At 43.1% G+C, this 21,333-nt stretch overlaps 1 protein-coding gene across 1 annotated transcript in view; it reads right to left on the bottom strand.

The window, feature by feature from the left end:
• Window positions 1-21,333, bottom strand: part of Rora (RAR related orphan receptor A) — a 731,210-nt gene that overhangs the window by 184,003 nt on the left and 525,874 nt on the right. The window contains exon 2 of the mRNA XM_029481367.1: window positions 7,396-7,425. Coding sequence (XP_029337227.1) covers window positions 7,396-7,425 — 30 coding nt within the window. The remainder of the gene's footprint in view (window positions 1-7,395; window positions 7,426-21,333) is intronic.

Raw genomic sequence — 21,333 nt, 5'->3', positions numbered from 1 at the left:
AGAAACAGTCAGTCTCATCTGGTTCTGAGTCTGGGCTCTGCCCAGGACCAGCTGGGTGAGGAAACAAGTTTTTTGACTTCTTTAAGCTAAGTGATTCACTCTTCGGATACATTTTCTTATCTGAAACTTGTTGCAAGGGCGAAAGCCAATGGAGCTCATGAGAAGATGAGAGGAGATAAAGCTAGCATTAAACAGAACATATAGAGTCTGAGATGTGCCTAGTGAGTGGCACACACCACTGTTGGCCACAGCTAAGAGCACTTCTCTTTCCACTAGTGTGTTGCTCTCATTGTTGATTCAAAGGTAACACGGGCTTCTATAATAGATAACTAGCCTCTCTCTTTCTCCCCTGACCCATTTTCTTTTTCATACATACACATGGTATAAGTATTTGTGTGGATGGATATGTGTGTGCATGTGTGTGGGGAGGTCAAAGGTTAATAGCAGATGTCTTCCATGGTCTGTCCTCATCTTGTTTTTTGAGGCAGAGTTGCTCACTGAACGAGGAGGTCACTGATTTGGCTAAGACTGGCTGGCCAGGAAACTCCTAGGCTCCCTCTGTCTCTGTCTCTCCTCCACTAGGATCATAGGTGTGCATTGCCATATCTGCTTTTGTTTGTCTAAACCCATGGATGCCTGGAATCTGAACTGAAGTTCTCATGCTGTCACAGGAAACACTTTACCAACCGAGCATCCTCCACAGCCCCCAAATGTCTCTTAAAGTTCAGACCAATGAATGGTCCATAAGAGTTTATTAACTAGGTACTCGTTCTACCAATCACATACCAGTAACTGGTAGGCCAGATTGTTTTTGTTTTAAAGAGTCAGTTACTACACCTTAATATACCCTTGGAACCTATGCTATGAGACAGGGTTCTGATTAGGTTTTTGTCACTGTGAGACAAACTAGGGTCATCTAGGAAGGGAAACTTTCATGGAGAAATATGCTGCCTCAGCACTGGCCTCTATGTAAGTTTGTGGGACAGATTCTTTTTTTTTTTAATATTTTTTTTATTACGTAATTTCCTCAATTACATTGTGGGACAGATTCTTGATTAGTGATTGATGTGGACAGGGCCAGGACACTGTGGAGAGAGTCCCTCTGGGGGAGGTGGTACCGGAAGAACGAAAAAAGCAAGTTGAGCAAGCCATGGGGAGCAAGCCATGAAGCAGCATCATGGTCTGTGCTTTGCTTCCTGCCTCCAGATTCCTGCCTTGGGTTCCTTCCCTGACTTCCTTCATGCGTGACTGTGATTGGAGTGAATGAAGAAACACACCCTTTCTTACCCAAGTTGTTTTGGCCATTTGGTGTTTATTAAAGCAACAGAAATCAAACTTGGACAGAAAGGAACACAAATACTTGTGTCCTAAAGTCAGTTCACGAATCTGGAGTCTAGTGAAACACTGAGCGGGTTCATCTCTGCGTGGAACATCTGATAGCTGATGGAAATGCTGGACTTCTATGGAATTCACAGATCCTCACCCTGATGTTGGGTTTTAAGACTATAAGAACTGTCTGCCTTGGGAGAACCCCCAGGGCCAAGCACAGCCCATTTATTGTTAATGTGATGGGTCACAGAACCGCTTAGGAGGGTGTAGCTGTAGTCTCACAGACTGATTCTAAACAATGAAATCATTTCCAGCCTCTATGCCAGACACTTGGCTTCTTGCATCTAGTTGTTCTTGAAGGGAGTATGTAGTTATTGTTCAGAATAAGTACGAAGGAAGGTGAAAAATCGGGACTGTTTATTTCTAGGGTTCCAGGTGAAGTCCTTGTATTCACTTGGTTGTTCCCAGATGTTTGGATCATGGCATTTGAATCCTGTAGAGAAAGCCTAAGTCTTTTCTTTTCCCCTACACTCCAGCTAAATTTGTTTTCTACTTATGAGTGGAATCTTCTGGAATGGATGTACTTGATACTTGCATCTTAAGTTGTTTTCTATGAATGTTTGCCTCTGCTTTCCATGTCTGACCCAAGCTCTGCCCCTCATTCTATGGCAGCCTCAAGGTTAAAGGACCTGCTAACACAGAGCAGTAAGAGGCATGAACCTTTGCAGTTTGGTTATGTCCCATTGTCATCAAGCTTTATGTCTGGGATGGCTAATAGCTCTAGCAAATGAACCTTCCAGTGACTTTATGAGCATAAACATACAGTTTTTTTTTCTGGATTATTTATCAATGAGCCAAGTGGTGAGAATGGAGGTCCACTAAAAGAAGACTCATGTCTGTCTTAATGTGCTAATGAAACACTCTGCCAGCACTTGAAATAATAATTACTGTGAGTCAATTGGGTTGTCAAGGCAACCTATGAGCTCCATCACCAAAGCATCCTCCTATAGCCTTGCCAAGAATGGCCTGAGTCTCTCTGGTGTGTGAATGGCCTCAAATCTGAGGTTGCTGAGACTCTACAATCAAAGAGTAGTTTCCAGAAAAGGAGAACACACTGGAAAACGGGCTTTGGGGGGGGGGGTTCTTCCGAGTAGAGAGGAACAATTGTGACAAATTGTTGGGTTTATTTTGTGGGATTCACAAAGACCCAGAAAGAAAACTAGAGACCCCCAAACTCATTTTCTTCAAGTCAAATTCAAGGCCATGTCTCTGGTCTTGGGAGTTGGAGGGGTGACTAGGAGAATTTGCTGCTCTTGCAGAGAGCCCGGGGCACCCAGCAGTAGATTCCCATTGCCCACATGGAAGCTCACAACTCTCTGTGATTTCAGTCCTGGGGGATCTGAAGCCATCTTCTGACTGCCTTGGACAGAAGGCACACATATGGTGCACTTATATACATGCAGGCAAAACACTTAAAAACACAAAATAATAAAATATAGATACATTGAAGAAAGGTGAACACAGTATTCTATTTTAAATGAGTGCAATAAATACTTTTTAAAGGGATATAAAAGATAGCACCTAAAAGAAATATTCAGATTTGTGCTAAAATATTTTGACTGCTGAGAATCAGAATCTATTTATAAATAATACAGTGCTTTAATTATTTACTTTAGGTGTTAGCCAGTTACATCCAAACATAAAATGATGCACTAACTTATCTGTTAGTAGCAATTAGTGTTAATATTAAAATATTTTGGAATATTTGGATACAATATTTCTGTTGGTATTTGGGGGAGGGGTTTTATGGAAAGTTGACACATCAACTTGAGATCAAAAAGACTTGACTTCTTACCACTGAGTCACCTGTATTCTCTAGACATATGTAACTCTCTGTGTGTAAAGGAAAGAGGCAGGGCAGGCTTGGACTGGAAGAATAAGAAATGCCACTAAAGATGACAATAGGAAGAAATGGCAGTGCTCAGGTCTCACTGGCACAACCTCAGGGCCTTCTAAATGTCCCTTGGGCTTGCCTTGTAGTGGCTGCATTTTAATTCTGTTTGGTGACAATTCTATGATGCCAATCTTCACAGCAACTGGAGAGGGTGGCCTGTTGGAAGTTTTCTTTTTCTTTTTAATTTTCATTTATGTGTATGGATATGTTTCTGTCCCATGAATGCAGCTGTCTACAGAGTCCAGAAGAGGCTGTTGGCTCCCCCTTGGAGCCGGTGTTAAAGGTGGTTGTGAGTCACTCCATATGGATGCTGGGAACCACCCTTGGGTCCTCAGGGGGAGCATAATGGTCAGTGTGCTTAACCTCAGAGCCATCCCTCTCATCCCCTTCCCATTGCAGGTTTTCAGCTCCATATTTGTTCTTGTGTAACATTTTAGTAAATGCAGAGCTGCCCAAGCAGAGTTAGATTAAGAAGTCAGGAAGTCAGGAGTGAATGGCTAGTTTTCCTTGACAATTAAGAAATCTAAAATGCTAACCAGTGGCTGATTTCAAGGGGTGGGGGTGGGGGGGCAGTGAAAGCTATTATCCACCCAGTATTATTTCATCAGAATGACAAACCAGAGCGCTCCTGCAGGAGACCAAAGTGAAAGTGCTCCTGCAAGTGTCCGACCAGAGCTGTGTAATCACCATGAAAACGAAATTGAAATCCCACACCACAGTGTGAAATTGATCTAATATGTCCCTATCCCACAAGTAAAGATGCCGTTTCATGTTCCCGCTCTAAAACCTAATAGCAGCGTTTGCTATCAACAATTGAGAAAACATTACAGACGCAAGAATTTCTCAGTCAATTTGGGCATGATGGCTTAGCATGAGAAAACCCCAAGCTTTAACTTGTCCCCCTGAGCCAAATAGAGTTAAAGCATTTAGAGACCTTCAGAGCTCGGGAAACCTCACTCATCTGAGGCCTACGTTTATGGACTTCTTGGAGGCTAGCAATCTCATGTCCTGTCATGAAACTTATGGCATGGTTTGCCCCAAACCATGGTGTGTGTATATGTGTGTGTGTGTGTGTGTGTATGCTCACACACATCTGAGTGTCACAATGATTGAGGCTCACTTGATAGTTCTTCCACCTCTGAGCAGTGCACATGTGACCTGACACACTGGTCTGATAATATATTTGGCAACTACACCTATTAATTTGTAAGTTGAACAATCTCTTTTGGAGGGCAGTTTGGAAGCTCAGACTGAAACCACTAATTCAGGGTGACTCGAGTTGTCAACCATTATACAGTCAGGGCTCGACCAAGGTTTCCAGAATCCTGGCTAAAAGTGAAAAATTTGAGCCCATACAGAAACGACTTCATATACTTCACTGGTAGTGAAACTTCTTGAAGAAAAGATGTCAAGAGGACTTAAGGGGAGCTGAAATTTAACATCTTAGAAAAAGAAAAGAAAATGGTGAAGCATGTTAGGACGGTTTCATTTTCAAGGAAAACCCAACGGATGGTAAGGAAGAACTCATTTGGCTGATGGCTATTAGAGAAAGAACCGATTGAGGTCCGCCCCCCCCCCCCGGCATACATTGTGGGCCCTGTATAGACACTAAGACCAGAAACATCAAGGGCTACCTGTCAAGCTGGGTGACAAAAACAATCTGTGTCCCAGTGGCACAGAAGACTTCTACAAAAGCTCACGCAGCTCCAAGAGTTAGATGTCTCTGGGCACTCACAGTCCTAGGTTCGCTGTCTGAATGCTACTCTTTCCAAGTTGTTGCGGGGATAGTTTATTCTTGCCTATCTCCGGCACTCAGAAGGGCTAAATATCATTTTACCCTCACACAAACATTCCGATATCTTTCAGTCAAGGACACGTATGAGCTCTGAGTTTTTCTACAGGTACTTCATACTTAATGTCTTCCAGGGTGTCCAACCTGCAGCCTTCATGCCTCTTACAGCCCAGGGTGGTGTAAATGAGGCCCCATATAAAACCATAAGCTTACTTAGGCATTATGATACCAAACTTGATTGAATTGAGAGGATTTCCAGTCTGAACTTTGTAGATGATGATGATGATGTCATGTAATGGTGTCATAAGGTTGGACACCCCAGATTGACCTTCAAGGTTAGAAAGAAACTACCATTCTGGCTATATCTTTTCAGGTTGACAGAGATGACGCTGTGTAACCTTTGGTGGGACGGCCTTCCGGGTTGAGTTGCCTGCTTTTAAAGTACACTTTTCCCATCTCTAGTCAGCACTCTCAGTGCTGTCCCCTAAGTCCCTTCATGAATTTCTATATATGCCCGTAAATTATTTTCAGTGATGGCAATACTTTGAATGTCTTTGTAGATGGACTGCCTATACAACAACATCTGTGCTCTCTGCCTTCTGTTATCTCATTGGTTGAGGTGTTCTTTTTATATCTAACAGAGTTGAACTGGGTTCTTTTATCTGCTTATCTAAGAGCCAATCCACAATGCAAACTGTCGATAGCTTTCTGTATATTGCTAGGTGGCCAGGAGTCCACACCCCAAACCACCATAAACAGTAGGCACAATCAGCAGCCCCTGCTTGGGAGAGGTCCAGGACGGAGCTAGCAGAAAGACTGGATTACTTACCACCTCTAGAGTGGGTCCCTCCAGGCCAGGGACGAGCTCATGGGCAAGGCTGTGCAAGGAAGCTCTCTGTACCATGCCTGCCCTGCGGATATACAGAGGACTTCAGTGGCCTGCGCTGTCAATCTCTCAGTCAGCATGAGCTCAATTATGCACCGACAACAGCAAGAACAACAAGAACAACGACAGAACAACCCCAAAAAACTAAGGGTCACAGACTACCCTGATGGAGAAGGGCACAGCGACTGCAAATGTGGGGGTGCCGTCCTGAGCATATATCATCTAACCTGGGTGGACCTTTCATGGGACGTCAAACAAGCATTCCATGTCGATCCATGAGAGCCACATGGAGGAATTGCAAGACTGGGCCCTAAGTGTCAGGCAGCTTCTCATTGCACGATATTTCTTTTACTTTTAAAAATAACAATTTTAATTTCTTACATTTCTCTTTTCTACAAATACAGAAAGACAGACAGACAAACCCAAGAGCAGATTTTGAGAGTCAACTGAGGCACAAGCGAAACTATTTTGATGTTACATAGATATTGCTTCCCCCCCACCTCGCACCAAATGAGTCACGTGAAATTAAAAAAAAATACAAAAAGTTGAATGAGGAAAAATGTGGGGGAACATAGCCTTGTCATTCCTCTGTCGTGCCAAAAATAGATCCAATGCTCTGCTTAGGAAGATGCCCAAACACATCTCGTAGGTAGCACATATCTATGGTCTATAATACTCATCAAATTCTAAAGACTCCATTCATTCAAAGCCTAAATAATATGCTGGTTGACTACAGCAAAGGTTGACTGCTTGCATCAGCAACACAGTGTTTCCTCCTGAAGTTCATGGCTCAGTCAAACATCACTGCTCCGACTGCCGATCACAGCACCTTACACTGACGTGAGTTGGTAAGCTTGTGGTTTTGAGGCAGTTGATGAAGGCGATTGACCCCGAGAAGTGGGATGCATACAGAGCGTAGATCCAGCACACAGTTCCACACCAAACTATCGATGCCAGTTACCAGGGCCCCACGGGCCATGCCATGGTTGTTCAACAGCGCCTCTATCCCCCTCAGTATATCTGCTCCACAGACATAAGAACAAAACACGCTCATCTGTGAGCTAGTGGGAAGGAAAAGGAGAGAGAAGCTGAAAAGAAATCAGGGTTTTCCAGAAACTCTTCTAAGAGGGATCCATAACAAGAGGTGAGCAGTATGTAACTGATCCTCCTGACGAGGTTTCATGGTGGTGTCTCTAGAGATTTGTGGCTCGGAAAACCAGAATTCATCAGCTTATGCGTGACCTCTCTCATCAACACACACTCAGCACAAACAGGTGGTGGAGATGTGCCAAATCCGACCACTACAGGTTGAAAGTATGACCACTGTTGACCATGGAGACATTGGCTTATGCTCGAAGGGCCACAGCAGCCAGAGACATATGCGAATTCCAACTCTTCAGAAAACTTGGGACAGAAACAAAATGCACTACTTACATGTGTGCGTCTTCTTCGTGACTGAGATACCTGGAAGAGAAGAGACAGAGACAAAGGTCAAGCAAGGTCTTGTGAGTATCTCTGTGGTCACAGGTCATGCAGTTGTGGGCTTGAAACATGTCGCCTTCAGCCATTGACAAAGAGTATCAGAAGATAGACCCCAAAGCCTTGTGGCAGGGACGGTGAACTCATCCACTTTCTCACGAGCTAACTGCATAGCTGATAGCTCGGGTGGCACAGAGCTGGCCTTGAAAACACAAGGGTTGAGCCCCCAGAATCCATGTTTAAAAATAGTTAGGTGTGTTGGCACATGTTTGTAATCCCTTTGCTGAGGAGGCAGTCGAGGGCATACCACATTCCTGGAGCTCGCTGATCAGCCAGCCTAGCCTAATAGGTGAATTTCAGGTCAATGAAAGACTATTTTCAAAATAAAAGTGGACAGCGTTAGAACTCTACCTGAGGTTGCCCTCTGACCTCCACACACATGTGTGTATACTTGGACCTGCACACACATGTGCCCCCTCACTCACATATGCATATACATGCATGCATACACAAAGCAAAGGCACAGACAGTAAGTAGTACAGCAGGATGAAGGAGACGAAAGAAAGCTCACTGCTTCATTGTCAGTATGGGAGGAGATTGTACTAATAGGCAGGCAGAAGGCACAGGAGAGCAATGCCAACCCACTTTGGCAAGAGTGAGCTGAGCTGTGTGGAGCCATTCATTTGGCACAGCCATTGATTCTAAGTTTCCGTTTTAATGAAAATGTTTCTTCCTGCTCACTCGAAGCATAGCTTTTTATAGTGAAGAAAATACAGCCACACACAATGTTATTTCTGTGTCCATATTTGTTAGAGCCCATAGGGGAACGGTGGCTAGCTCTCTACAAATAGCATTGATATGTATGGAGGGAACATAGAGGATGCATGAGTCAGCACCCTGGATGTTCCCAGGATGATTTATGGGTGACAGGTGACAAGTGGAACTAAGTCGTAGCTGGCAAACGGCACCTGACAGAGTGGCTGGCCCTAAGCAGTTCTAGCTTCATTTCAGTGTATCTAAGCCTTGAATGCCTCTCATGCTTCATTCTTCTTAGGAGATACTCTCAGGGCTAAATAGGTTAAAAAATAATCAAACTGTTGAAAACATTTAACTTGTGACTAAATACTTTGGTAAACCTTGAATTTTTTTCTTTCAAGTTATTAAGAGAGCTATTTAACCCTCCTCTGGAAAGTAAAAGTAGCTGGAAATGTTGGCACCCCGCATTGGGGCTATTACTTAAGTATGGAACACATCGTTCGGGGAAGAGATCTGTTACGAAAAACCTTGGTAGAAATTAAGGGGAAAAAGTTTTCAAAGTTGTGAGCCAAGACCAAAATCACACACTTGCTTCTCCAAAGTTTTCCAAAGGCCTTATTTAAGGAAGCTGAAATTAAATAGTCCAACTCAAATTTGTTTTCTCTTGCCCCCACCCCTGCCCCGCCCCGCCAGCCCCCTCCCCTTTATTGAGGAAAACTAGACAATTATTTTTCATTATGTTGACTTTGGCTTTGCAGAGTGAGCAAGAACCTTCTGTGAAGACCCTCAAAGATTCTCCAAGGAAACTGCAGGAGTGTTCTAGAACTTTCAGAAGCCTCATTTACCCTTGGAAAGCCCCTTTCCCCAACAGCAGCAGTGAGTGAAGGAATCTTAAAATCCGAGTATGATTTGTGACTCAAGCTCATGACACCCGCGCCGATAAATTGATACATTAGTGCCCTTTCAGCATTACTGGGGATTCGGAAATGGTGCCTTCTGTAAAATCACTTCGAAGAGAAAGCGCTTAGGCTGTCACTCCTGATTATTCAACCCCCCACACACAATTGGATTGAACACAACCCCAAACAGACCTATCTATATTCGCTGAGTGTGGAACTATTTTTCTCCTGACACTCGAAGGCCTGATGAAAATCCCACCGCGTTGGGTTTTCTACTTAAAGTTATTATTCAGCGTGGTACCGTGTTCTCATCAAAATTTTTCATGATGATGACACTCATAATAGATTTTGAATCTCTTTCCAGGAAAGCCGCCTGATCGAGGGGGTTACAGTAACAGGCATGGAGCCGAAGCTTCAGATCTGTCTCAAGAGAAAGCAGGTCTTCCCCTTCAAAATGGCTCAAACTCTTGGTCTTGTAGTTTTGTGCTACTGCCAATTAGCGTGCTATATTGGCACGTGAAGGTCATGCTAGTGTTGGGGTTGCTGAAGGGAGCAGATGAAATGCACAATGGCGGCTTGTGTTTGGACTTCCACTATTAACCTGCTTCTTTTGCATTTGTATTGTACCGAGCTTTGAGTATTCTATCCAGCAACTCCTGTCTATATAAATCTAATCCTCAATTGCATTATTATTTACAAAGAACACATGCTAACCAATCAAATAAAGAAAAGAATGAAACCACACCTCCTCTCAAGAATACTAATTTTTTTTTAAAGGGGCAGGTCATATATATGGCACTCTAACTGGATATATTATACTTTTATTGTTTTGACTGAGGAGCTGTTTTGAAGACAGGATTCTGTTTCCCTAGAAAAAGCAAGCAAGAGCAACAGTGTAAAGGCAGGAAAGATAAATTCTATGGGATAGTGAAACATTTTATAAGCCTCTTTTTGTTTTCCCCACTTGAAAAAATAATTATCTTGATCCTGCAGGTGGCTTGAATTTGTCCCGGGTCTTCTCTACTGGACTAGTGATACTTTGTATCTGGGACTTCACAGACTAGGAAAAAAAAGGACAAAGGAGATGATCTCTGTATTTCACAGACTGGGAAAGCAAGGCCCAGGGAAACTTAATTAGCATATTTAACGGTTCACCATGGAAGGTAATGCTTGGTGGGAAACAGTACCTAAGGCAAGTCTTTAAGACCCTGGTGTAGATAGCACCGCTAAAAAGTGTACTCAACAAGGGGGTCTATTCCTTCCAAGATGCCTCTTAGAAGTGAGCTGTGTAAATAATTTAAACCTATGGGAAGAGTATTAAGCCTGTCTCCAGCTTATTTAAACCAAGCCCCAGTTTAGGTTTGGGGGAAGAGAGTCAAACACACAAAGAAACTCCAGTATTAAAAACTAGAAGACAAACTTAATCTAGACATAATCTAGAATATTCTAGAAGAGAGGGAACATTCTGCAGGGACTGCATCTGCCTTTATCACCCTCAAGTCTGGCTGGCAAAGGGTCTATGCATCCTGCTTTGGTCAAGCCTAGCCCTTTTCTCAAAACTGTTATCATATTGTAAAGTACTCTAAATTGTCATGGGGAAGTGTCACGTGCGCATATGTGTGTGTGTGTGTGTGTGTGTGTATACCTGCCTCGGATGTCTGTTTGTTGTTGTGGCTGTTTTTTCTACAGGTCTTTCACTGACCTTGGACTCACTGAGTAGACTTGGCTGACTGGCCAGTGAGCTCCAGAGGTCATCCTGTCCCTGACTCCCAGTGCTGGGGTTATAAGCAGGTGTCACCACGCCTTGTTTGTTTGTTTGTTTGTTTGTTTGTTTTTAAAGTACAGATTTTGGGAGATAGAACCCAAGCCCTCAAGCTTGCCAAGCAAACCCTGCACTGCTTGAAACCTTTCCCAAGACCTATGACTGTCGTTTTAAATTAGGGATTTAAATTCTTAAAAAGGAGACCACAATAACAACAACAACAACAAAGCCTATCAATACTCAAAAAAACAAAGTATGCCTCCCATTATCATAAGCTTGCCTGACTCAATTGAGTTAACAATATTTCAAGATACATCAAGGTACATGTTGGGAAAACACTTATTTGTCACCAGCAGGCTTATCAATGGGGACAGCTTTCAGAGTTCTAGACTTCTGGAGGAAAGTGCTTTAATTTGATGATTTTCAATCTGTTCCCAATCTTACATCAATTAACTTCTTCCATAGACTTCTGGGAGGCTTGCTTTTGCGGGGGTGGGGGGGTAGGGGGCAGGGTTGTCAGGGTACAGAGGTATTTTCTCTGTGTGGAAGGGCAGCATCTGTCTTCATTCCCTTGTGTGGCAAATTCCGAAATGAGCATTTTCAGAGGCCTGGTGTGCTAGACAAGGGCTTGCTTAGTGGGTATGCTCCTGTCTTCTCTAGTCCTCTAGCGATGAACAACACCTAGGCGGGGGTATCTAATTCTGGTCCCTTCTCTGTTAAATATCAAAGCAGGCAAACACAGTAGGGCAAACAATGCCTAAGATGTAGGAAAGCTATCCTTTTTTTCTTTTAGTTTTACCTCCCCCAACATAGCCACATTCCTACATTTCAGGTGACTGCGGCAGGGAGCAGATTGCCCGAGTGATAATTGGGATTTAATTGTCCCAAGTCACAGCACTGCACAGTCTTCACACATTAGCGGTTTAATTCTAAGAAAGCAGAGTTCCCAGATCCAATAGCCTTAAGTGGATTGTGAATCCCTTCCTACATGACACCCGAAGGACATGCTGTATTTTTGGTCAAATGTGTCATCTTGGGTAAATAATTTAACCCTCTCCCAGTCTCTGTGTCCTTAATGAAAGGAGGAAAGGGTTGGGTTGTGGCTTCACAGTCCGAGCATATGTGATGAGGCTCCAGCTTTGATGCCCTGAAGGACAAAAGAGGTGGTAAACTGAGTCCTCCCTAAGACTGAAGACAGTTCACCTGGGACTCAGTGCTTAGTGCCTGTTTCTGCTGAAGATGTTTCTAATTGCATACACTGTGGTTTTACACCATTTTACACTAAATAGGAGGCTATTCCTTGGGCAGATGAAGCTGTACCCATCAGGGAACTGCTGCTAAACATGTGTCTAACCTGGGCAGCCAGTGCCTGAAGTCAGTAAACAAAGAATCAAGCATTTAACTTCCTGTGTACCATCAAGGGGTACCCAGGTTCCTCTTTTGACTTTATCCAGGAAAGGAGGAAGCCAGCAGTGAAAGCCATATTTGACAGGAAACAAATGAACATTCATTTCAGAACTAAGGTGCAACCTGTTTTTTTCCTCCCTCCCTCCCTCCCTCCCTCCCTCCCTTTCTTTTGAATGGCCAACAGTTGTTTCACAAAGAAAGAGATCTCACTTTGTGCTCACCCTCTGCTCCTCCCACACCACCTCCAGTCAGCAGACTTGAGCTTGCTGGGTTGTATAGGTCAAGGAGAAAAGCACCAGGAAGGGGGGAATCAGGATACAGTCTGGGAAGAGGCTGGCCAAATAGAAACAATGTTACAAAATGCTGTCCTTGTCTAGGACAGAAGAACTATTAATGATAATCTTATTGACAGTGTTCCAAGTAATCTCGAGACTTTGTTTCGGAAATTCTTAATGGACATTAATGCTTAGAGTTCACTCAAAAGAGAAATAAATTACGTGTCAGGGCTGCAGGGACCAAGGGCAACAGGCAGAAGGCACCAGAGTGTTTAGCAATGTTACGACAATCAAATCCTTCATAATTGCATAAAAGCCTTTAAAATCATTTAGAAGTACTAATTATCAACATCAATATTATTTTAATGTGAGTTTCTTTCGTGTTAGAGTAGAGCAGATTTGAGCTGATTTGGTAAGAATATTTCACCTTTTTAACCAACCAAGGTGGTTTTCTTAGCCATGAAAGCAATTCCACTTTGGTATTATAAAATGGTTGTCGGAATGAAAAGAGCTCTTTTTTTTCTGTTTTTTTTTTAATTAAAATATGTGTGTGGTGGGGAGGGAGAGGGGGAAGGGGGAGGAGGAAAGGGATAAGGAGAGGGAGAGAGAGAGAGGGAGGAGAGAGAAGGAGGAGGGAGGAGGGAGAGGGAGAGACCTATCTTCTATCTTTAGGTTGTATATCCTAACATATTCACAGAAGCAACTTTTAATTGGTCAGGCACACCAGAGGTATGCCTTCTTTCAAGTCTTGCCTTTATCTTAAATAAATAAATAAATAAAAAACAAACAAATAAATAAATATTTCAAGGACTTAGCAGATCACATTCCAGGGCACACAAACCATCAGTCTCCCTGGGAAAGAAATGTGGGTATCTTAGAAATACCTCTGAGAAATGACTATTCATTATGAAAGTCCATATTAGAGGGGAGGGACTTCTCCTGGTAGTACTAAACACATGATTAGCACCAGGATCCAGTGACAATCATTAGAATCTTATTCTTCAAGAAGGATTTACTTTCATCCATTTGCATTGAAAAGTGGACCTGCCTAAATTTTCTCTCTCAATTGGTTTACATTTGACCTCAGAGTTCTGGGCAAGGATATGAAGTGGTGACTACCAATGATTCCAATGTAATCTTCTGGAACTGAGGTATGTGCATGTGCATGTGCGTGTGCGCGTGAGCGTAAGCTTGCGCGTGTGCGCACGTGCGCGCGCGCGCGCGTGTGTGTGTGTGTGTGTGTGTGTGTGTGTGTGTGTCTGTCTGTCTGTCTGTCTGTCTCTGTGTGTGTGTTTGTGTCTGTGTGTCTGTGTATGCACAGCACACATGTGGGAGTCAGAGGATAACTTCCGGTTCTTTTTATCTTTGGTTTAAGTCAGAGGCTCTCACAGACCTGTAACTTCACCATGTAGGTCAGGTTAGTCAGTCGTGAGCTCCTGGTAGAACCTATCAGATGACCCTTCTGTTTCCATCTTCCATCTTGCTATTTCCAGAATAACAAGCAGCCAGAGCCTCATCTGGCTTTATGACCAAACTTCAGTTGTCAGGCTTGGCAGTAGTGCATTTCTTTACCTGCTGACCTCTCTGCCAGCTCTGTACTTGGCGTCTTATGTAGGTTCTGGGTTCTGGGTACTGAACTTGGGTCCTCTTACTTGCCAGGCAATTGCTGTTTTGAATGTGCCATCTCTCTCCCTCCCATAATTAAGAAGTTTTATCTTATATATTGAATTTTAACTCAACAGTAGAGATTATGATACTTTTTTCCTGAAAATGTTTTCCTTTAGAGACTTCAGGAATTTCTTGAATCTATTTCTCCTTGACACTCACAGGGCAGGCACAGACTTGAACTGCTTATGCCTGGCTCACCAGCATGCTGTCAACAGGAGGCTAGAGTTTCGATCCCTGAAGACAGAGCTATCATAACTCGTTAGATAAGGATAACCCAAAGACTATGGAGGGCAGCAGATACTACACATCAATATATTATAGCAACAAGCAAGTTCAAGCATAGCTCATGAGGCATGGGTCCTGGTCAGCATATCAGGCCAAGGTATGTGAAGATGGAATGACCCTATCCCAATGTCTGCTGCTGATGGTAGAAACAAGAGACTGGAGTCATTGCTGACAGCCCCAGATCACCTAGGAAAGAAACAAATTGACAAGGGAGAAACAAGGTAAACTGGTTTTAAATCTGGAGGAAATGATCTGCACAGTCAGAATAGATAAGAGTAAAGAGATTCAGGATCCAGTGGGATAACTGATAGTCAAAAAAGGAGAGGGCTTCAGTTAGTCTAGAAAATATCAAAAAACCAAGGATTATATACAGATTTGTTTTTAAATGCCAGCATTAGCCAGCCTGGGTGACAGAGACAGACCAATGAGCAAGCAAACCTATATCTCCCAAACACAGAGAACAACTCAATATGGTTACTCTTTTGAGGAAGAAAGATTAAAATAACAAAAAACCAAAACAAAACAACAATAACCAAAAAGTCCACAAATAAACTAGACTGTATGTAAACCAATAATTCAGTCATAAAGCAGCATAGTCTGCAGCCTGCACTCTGTTTACAGGATTTTAGACAAGCTGTCTGGACTGGACACGCTGGGAAGTCATTTAAGAACAGAAAGAGGGTTTTTAACAATGACAAATTGTGAGTGTGTACATGCACATGCATGCAGGTGCTCAGGGAGACCAGAAGAGGACATCAGAGCCCCAGAAGCTACAAGTTACAGGCATTTGTGAGCTGTCTGCTGTGGATAGTGGGAATGGTCTTTAGTCTTCTGCCAGAACAGCAGGTCTTCTTAACAGCTGTCATGGTTTGAATAAGAATGGCTGCTACAGGCTCATATGTTTGAATGCTTGATCTCTAGTTGGTGGAACTATTTTGGAAGGATTAAGAGGTGTGGCCTTATTGGAGGAAGTGTCACTGTATTTATTATTATTATTATTATTATTATTATTTTATTAATTATTATTATATGTTTTCTTTATTTACATTTCAAATGTTATCCCCTTTCCTAGTTTCCCCTCCGAAAACCCCTTATCCCTTTCCCCCTCCCCCTGCTCACCAACCCACCCACTCCTACTTCCTGGCCCTGACAGTCCCCTATACTGGGGCATATAACCCTCATAGGACCAAGGGCCTCTCCTCCCATTGATGACCAACTAGGACATCCTCTGCTACATATGCAGCTAGACCCATGAGTCTCACTATAGTTTTTTTTTTTTTTTTTGGTTTGTTTGTTTGTTTGTTTTTCTGGTTGGTGGTTTAGTCCCAGGGAGCTCTGGAGATACTGGTTAGTTCATATTGTTGTTCCTCCTATGGGGCTGCAAACCCCTTCAGCACCTTGGGTACTTTCTCTAGCTCCTTCATTGGGGAACCTGTGCTCCGTCCAATGGATGGCTGTGAGCATCCACTTCTGTATTTGTTAGGCACAGGCAGAGCCTCTCAGGCAGCTATATCAGGCTCCTGTCAGCAAGGTCTTGTTGGCATCCACAGTAATGTCTGGTTTTGGTGGCTGTTTATGGAATGGATCTCCAGGTAACAGCATTTTCAACCAATGGTGCTGGCTCAAGTATGTAGAAGAATGCGAATTGATCCATTCTTATCTCCTTGTACAAAGCTTAAGTCTAAGTGGATCAAAGAATTCCACATAAAACCAGAGACACTAAAACTTATAGAAGAGAAAGTGGAAAAGAGCTTGAATATAGGCACAGGGGAAAAAGTCCTGAACACAACACCAATGGCTTTTACTGTAAGATCAAGAATTAACAAATGGAACCTCACAAAATTGCAAAGCTTCTGTAAGGCAAAGGACACTGTCAATAAGACAAAAAGGCAACCAACTGATTGGGAAAAGATCTTTACTGATTTTAAATCCAATAGAGGGCTAATATCCAATATGTACAAAGAACTCAAGAAGTTAGACTCCAGAAAACCAAATAAAAACCTATTAAAAATGGGTACAGAGCTAAATAAAGAATTCTCAACTGAGGAATACTGAATGGCTAAGAAGCACCTAAGAAAATGTTTAACATCCTTAGTCATCAGGGAAATGCAAATCAAAACAAATCTGAGATCCTACCTCACACCAGTCAGAATGGCTAAGATCAAAAACTCAGGTGACAGCAGATGCTGGCGAGGATGTGGAGGAAGAGGAACAATCCTCCATTGCTGGTGGGATTGCAAGCTGGTACAACCACTCTGGAAATCAGTTTGGTGGTTCCTTAGAAAATTGGACATAGTACTACCAGAGGATCCAGCAATACCACTCCTGGGCCTATACCCAGAAGATGCTCCAACTTGTAATAAGGACACAGGCTCCACTATGTTCATAGCAGCCTTATTTATAATAGCCAGAACCTGGAAGAATTGGCTGCACAGTGGTGTTGCACGCCTTTAATCCCAGCACTTGGAAGGCAGAGGCAGGCGGACTTCTGAGTTTGAGGCCAGCCTGGTCTACAGAGTGAGTTCCAGGACAGCCAGGGCTATATGGAGAAACGCTGTCTTGAAAAAAAAAAACCCCAAAAAACCAAACCAACCAACCAACCAAACAAAGAACAACAACAACAAAAGAAAGAATCCAGATGCCCTTCAACAGTGGAATGGATACAGAAAATGTGGTACATTTACACAATGGAGTACTACTCAGCTGTTAAAAACAATGAATTTATGAAATTCTTCGACAAATGTATGGGTCTGAAGGGTATCATCCCGAGGTAACCCAATCACAAAAGAGCACACATGATATGCACTCACTGATAAGTGGATATTAGCCCAGAAGCTTGGAATACCCAAGATACAATTCGCAAAAGACATGAAACTCAAGAAGAAGGAAGACCAAAGTGTGGATACTTTGGTCCTTCTTAAAAGGGGGGAACAAAATACCCATGGAACGAGTTACAGAGTGTGGAGTAGAGACTGAAGGAGTGACCATCCAGAGACTGCCCCACCTGGAGATCCATCCCATAAACAACCACCAAAAACCAATGTCGCTGGATTTTGATGCATCAAAGCCCACACCATTCCCAGTTAGCTCTCTCTGCCTTGTGGTTGTTGACCAAGATGGAAGCTCTTAGCCACTGCTCCAGCACCATGTCTGCCTGCCTGGTGTGATGCTCCCTACCACGTGGGTCACGAAATCTAACCCTCTGTAACCATGAGCCCCCAAATTAAATGCTTTATCTTACAAGTTACCTTGGTCACGGTGTTTCTTCAAAGCAATAGCAAAGTAACTAAGACAGCACCTGAGTCCCTTTTCCATCTCTGAAGTATTTATTTTTTCAGGAATTTGTCAGATTAGATGTGTAAACTATTTCCCATATGAGATTCTGAGTCAGGAGTTCCTAGTTTTGTCAATTACCTGATATGTAATTTTGGGTAAGGCAACTAATGGTTTGTGCCTCAGTTTCCCTAATTGAACAGGGATATAATTGTTTTCTTTCATCATAAAATTCTACCACTAGAAATATGGCCCAACTGAGACAGTCTAACTGTCATGTCATCTCAGCACTAGGGAAACTGAGACAGGAGGGTTGTCACAAGTTGGAGGCTAGCCTAGACTATACAGAGAGTTCTTTCTTAAAAAAAAAGAAAAAAGATGGGACTGAAGAGATGGTTCAGCTGTTAATAGCGCTGGCCGTTCTTCCAGAGGTCCTGAGTTCAATTCCTAACAACCACATGGTAGCTCACAACTATCTGTAATGGGATCCGATGCCCTCTTCTAGTGTGTCTGAAGANAGCTACAGTCTATTCATATAAATAATAAAGTTAAAACTGAAAAGAAAACTGAATATAGAAGAAATATAACCATATTGATTAATCTTTGATTCATGGTCCATGCAGATCCTTTCATCACACCCTTGCTTATTTGAGTGATACACAAGGCAGGAGCCACACAAGTGTCAACAAAGAGGATGATGTAGGTCAAGGATGTCTATGTCACGGGATAACACAAATCTCAGAGAAGGACGTTCTAGCAGCATGAAGCAAGGGAAGCAGGAGGATACAAAATGCCAGAGAATAATCTTTGCCAAAAGAGAAGAAGCACATTGGAAAGACAGATCGAAAATATATACACTAAATTAATTAGAGTAGTTATTTCCAGGAGATAGGAAATGATGGGTCACTTTCTCATTGCCCTGTCTATGTCTCCTAAAATCCCTACAATAAAGGTATATAATTTTAATCATGAGAAAAAGGCTAGTATGGACACACCCATTTCAAAGGGCTACTGGGTAGATAAAATGAAACAATGAATGGGAACACTTATTCAGAATCGCTTTGTTTTTCTTTGTTTTGATTGTTGCAGGTATCTGGTTGTGAGGCCCCATTTCTCATGGCAACTGCTAATTGCAGCCTTGACCTTTCCTAGGGGACAGTGGTGACAGAGCTAGCTGCTTTCACAAGGGTCTACAGTGCTGTGTAATTGGGTAAAGAGTTAGCCTAACCATACTTCACATCGGAAAAATTATCCCTGCTTAACTCAGTACGCTTTATGCAGTGCTCTGCAATGAAGGCAGGAAAGAGGTAGGCACTGTCTAGGTTTTGATTCCTGGGAAAACTAGCATCATTATCTACCAGTCCGAAGTCTGCTAATGTTCACAGAGAGATACATTTAATGCTCACCACACCGGACGGTCTCTAGAGAAGCACAGAACAGAAAATTGAGTTTGTGGACGTGGCAGGACTAGAAGGCAAAACCGTGATAATCACAAGGCCTTCCTGAGTGGCCTTGAAAAGGAACAAGGGGAGAGAGAGGGAGAGAGCAGCTTTCAGTTCAGATGGGACACAATGGGAAATATTCCTGAATGAAACAGTTATCATGATTGGCATTTGATTTAGCATGGGAAAAGGGCACAATGTATCAAAACCTTGCCAAAGACTGCTTGGGTATTGAAGTATGAGAGTTCACCTTCTGTTGACCTATTGATGAGCGTGGGTGAATCAGGAGTTCACTGATTGACCAGACTGGCTAGAGAGCAACACCCCCTGAGATCCTCCTGTCTGTGCCTCCTCAGACCTGAATTATAAATGCACAACACCACATTTTTTTCCCCTTTTCTTTTCTATGTAGGTTTTGGGAATCTCAGACTGCATGCTTGCATAGAAAACACTGTATTGGCTCAGCTGACTTTTCCCTTCCCTTCCCTTCCCTTCCCTTCCCTTCCCTTCCCTTCCCTTCCCTTCCCTTCCCTTCCCTTCCCTTCCCTTCCCTTCCCTTCCCTTCCCTTCCCTTCCCTTCCCTTCCCTTCCCTTCCCTTCCCCCCTCTCTCCCTCTTTCTCTCTCTCTCTCCCTCCCTCCCTCCCTCCCTCCCTCCCTTCCTTCCTTCCTTGTTCTTACAAACAGGGTCTCATGTAGGCCATGCTAGTCTCACACTCACAATATAGCCAAGGATGACCTTGAACTTTCTGATGTTCCTCTGTCTCCATTTCCAGGGACTGTAAGTGTGTGCCATCGCCCCCATCTTACCGGGTGCTGAGGATTGAACCCAGGATTCAGTGCAAGCAAGGCAAGTACTCTACTAGGCTATATCCCTAGTCCCTGAATATTTCATAATAGAAAGATAATTTTAGCTAGAAAGGGATGGCCAGAAAACTGAGAAGCTGTGCCTCCCTCACAGGAAGTGTGAGTGATTCCTGCCTGGGCTGTGAACATCATGGAATTTCCTCAGCAGCTGAAGGTGTTACTAGGGCAGTTCCAATGCCTTGGGAAGTAGTTACAGAGACACCCTGTACACAATATTCATTTAAGGGCACATGAGATGGCTCAGTTTGTAAAGGAACATGCAACTAAGCCTGAAGGCGAGAGTTCAATCCCCAGGAACCTCATGGTAAAAGAGAACCAACTCCAGTTGTCCCCTGACCTCTGTACATGTGCTGTGGTATATACACACATGCATGTACACACACACACACATTTAAAGAAACATTCCTTTATTTTATTTATGGAAATAATTTCATCCTCTCTTCTTTAAATTCTTGTTTGTAATGAGGTCTTAGTCTTTCAAATCTTGACTTTGTCAACTAGGATAGGTTTTAGGAACATAGCTTAATTTGTACTGGAATTTGTTATGTCCCAGTGAAAGAAGCATAAAACCACAAAGGGGGGAGGGGTTTGGGATATCCAAAATGCGATTTTCAGAATGTGTCCCTGTCACTGGGGAATGTGTGACCACAGTGCCCCCTGCAAACATCTCGATTTTCCTACTTGTGTTCCAAAGCTGCTGCCACATGACCTAAGTATTCCCAATAATCTTCGAGTGATGACGTTGGTACTGTCCCTCTTGACATGGATGAAACCCATGCCTCAGTTTCCAAGGTAACAACCTAAAAAACAAGTCACCCCAGAGGCCATAACTGGTAAAGCTAGAAGCTTTGAACCCAGACACATGGAACATTCCGGCTAAGTCAGCTTCCTCTTGACTTTGAATATTCCCCTTAACAGTCCATATTTCATGTCCTGTTCGAAAGGGCGCTTTGAATGCATCTTTAAAAGCAACAGGAATGGAGCAGGCAAACTTTCAGAATTTTATCACCAGTAATGAAAGCAGAAGTGACTCACCAGAGCGAGTGAGACTCAGCCAGGGGTCTCAGCCACAGAGCCAGCCCCAGATAACAGGTGTGGCCTCTGGGACCACTCGACTGCAAGATGAGCCACTGGGCTGCAGAGTTCCTTCACTTTGGCACTGATATAAGTCTTCTTCTTCTTCTTCTTCTTCTTCTTCTTCTTCTTCTTCTTCTTCTTCTTCTTCTTCTTCTTCTTCTTCTTCTTCTTCTTCTTCTTCTTC

This window comes from Mus caroli, chromosome 9, assembly GCF_900094665.2.
Source record: "Mus caroli chromosome 9, CAROLI_EIJ_v1.1, whole genome shotgun sequence".
Classification (NCBI taxonomy): domain Eukaryota; kingdom Metazoa; phylum Chordata; class Mammalia; order Rodentia; family Muridae; genus Mus; species Mus caroli.
This window is presented reverse-complemented; position numbering and strand designations above follow the sequence as displayed.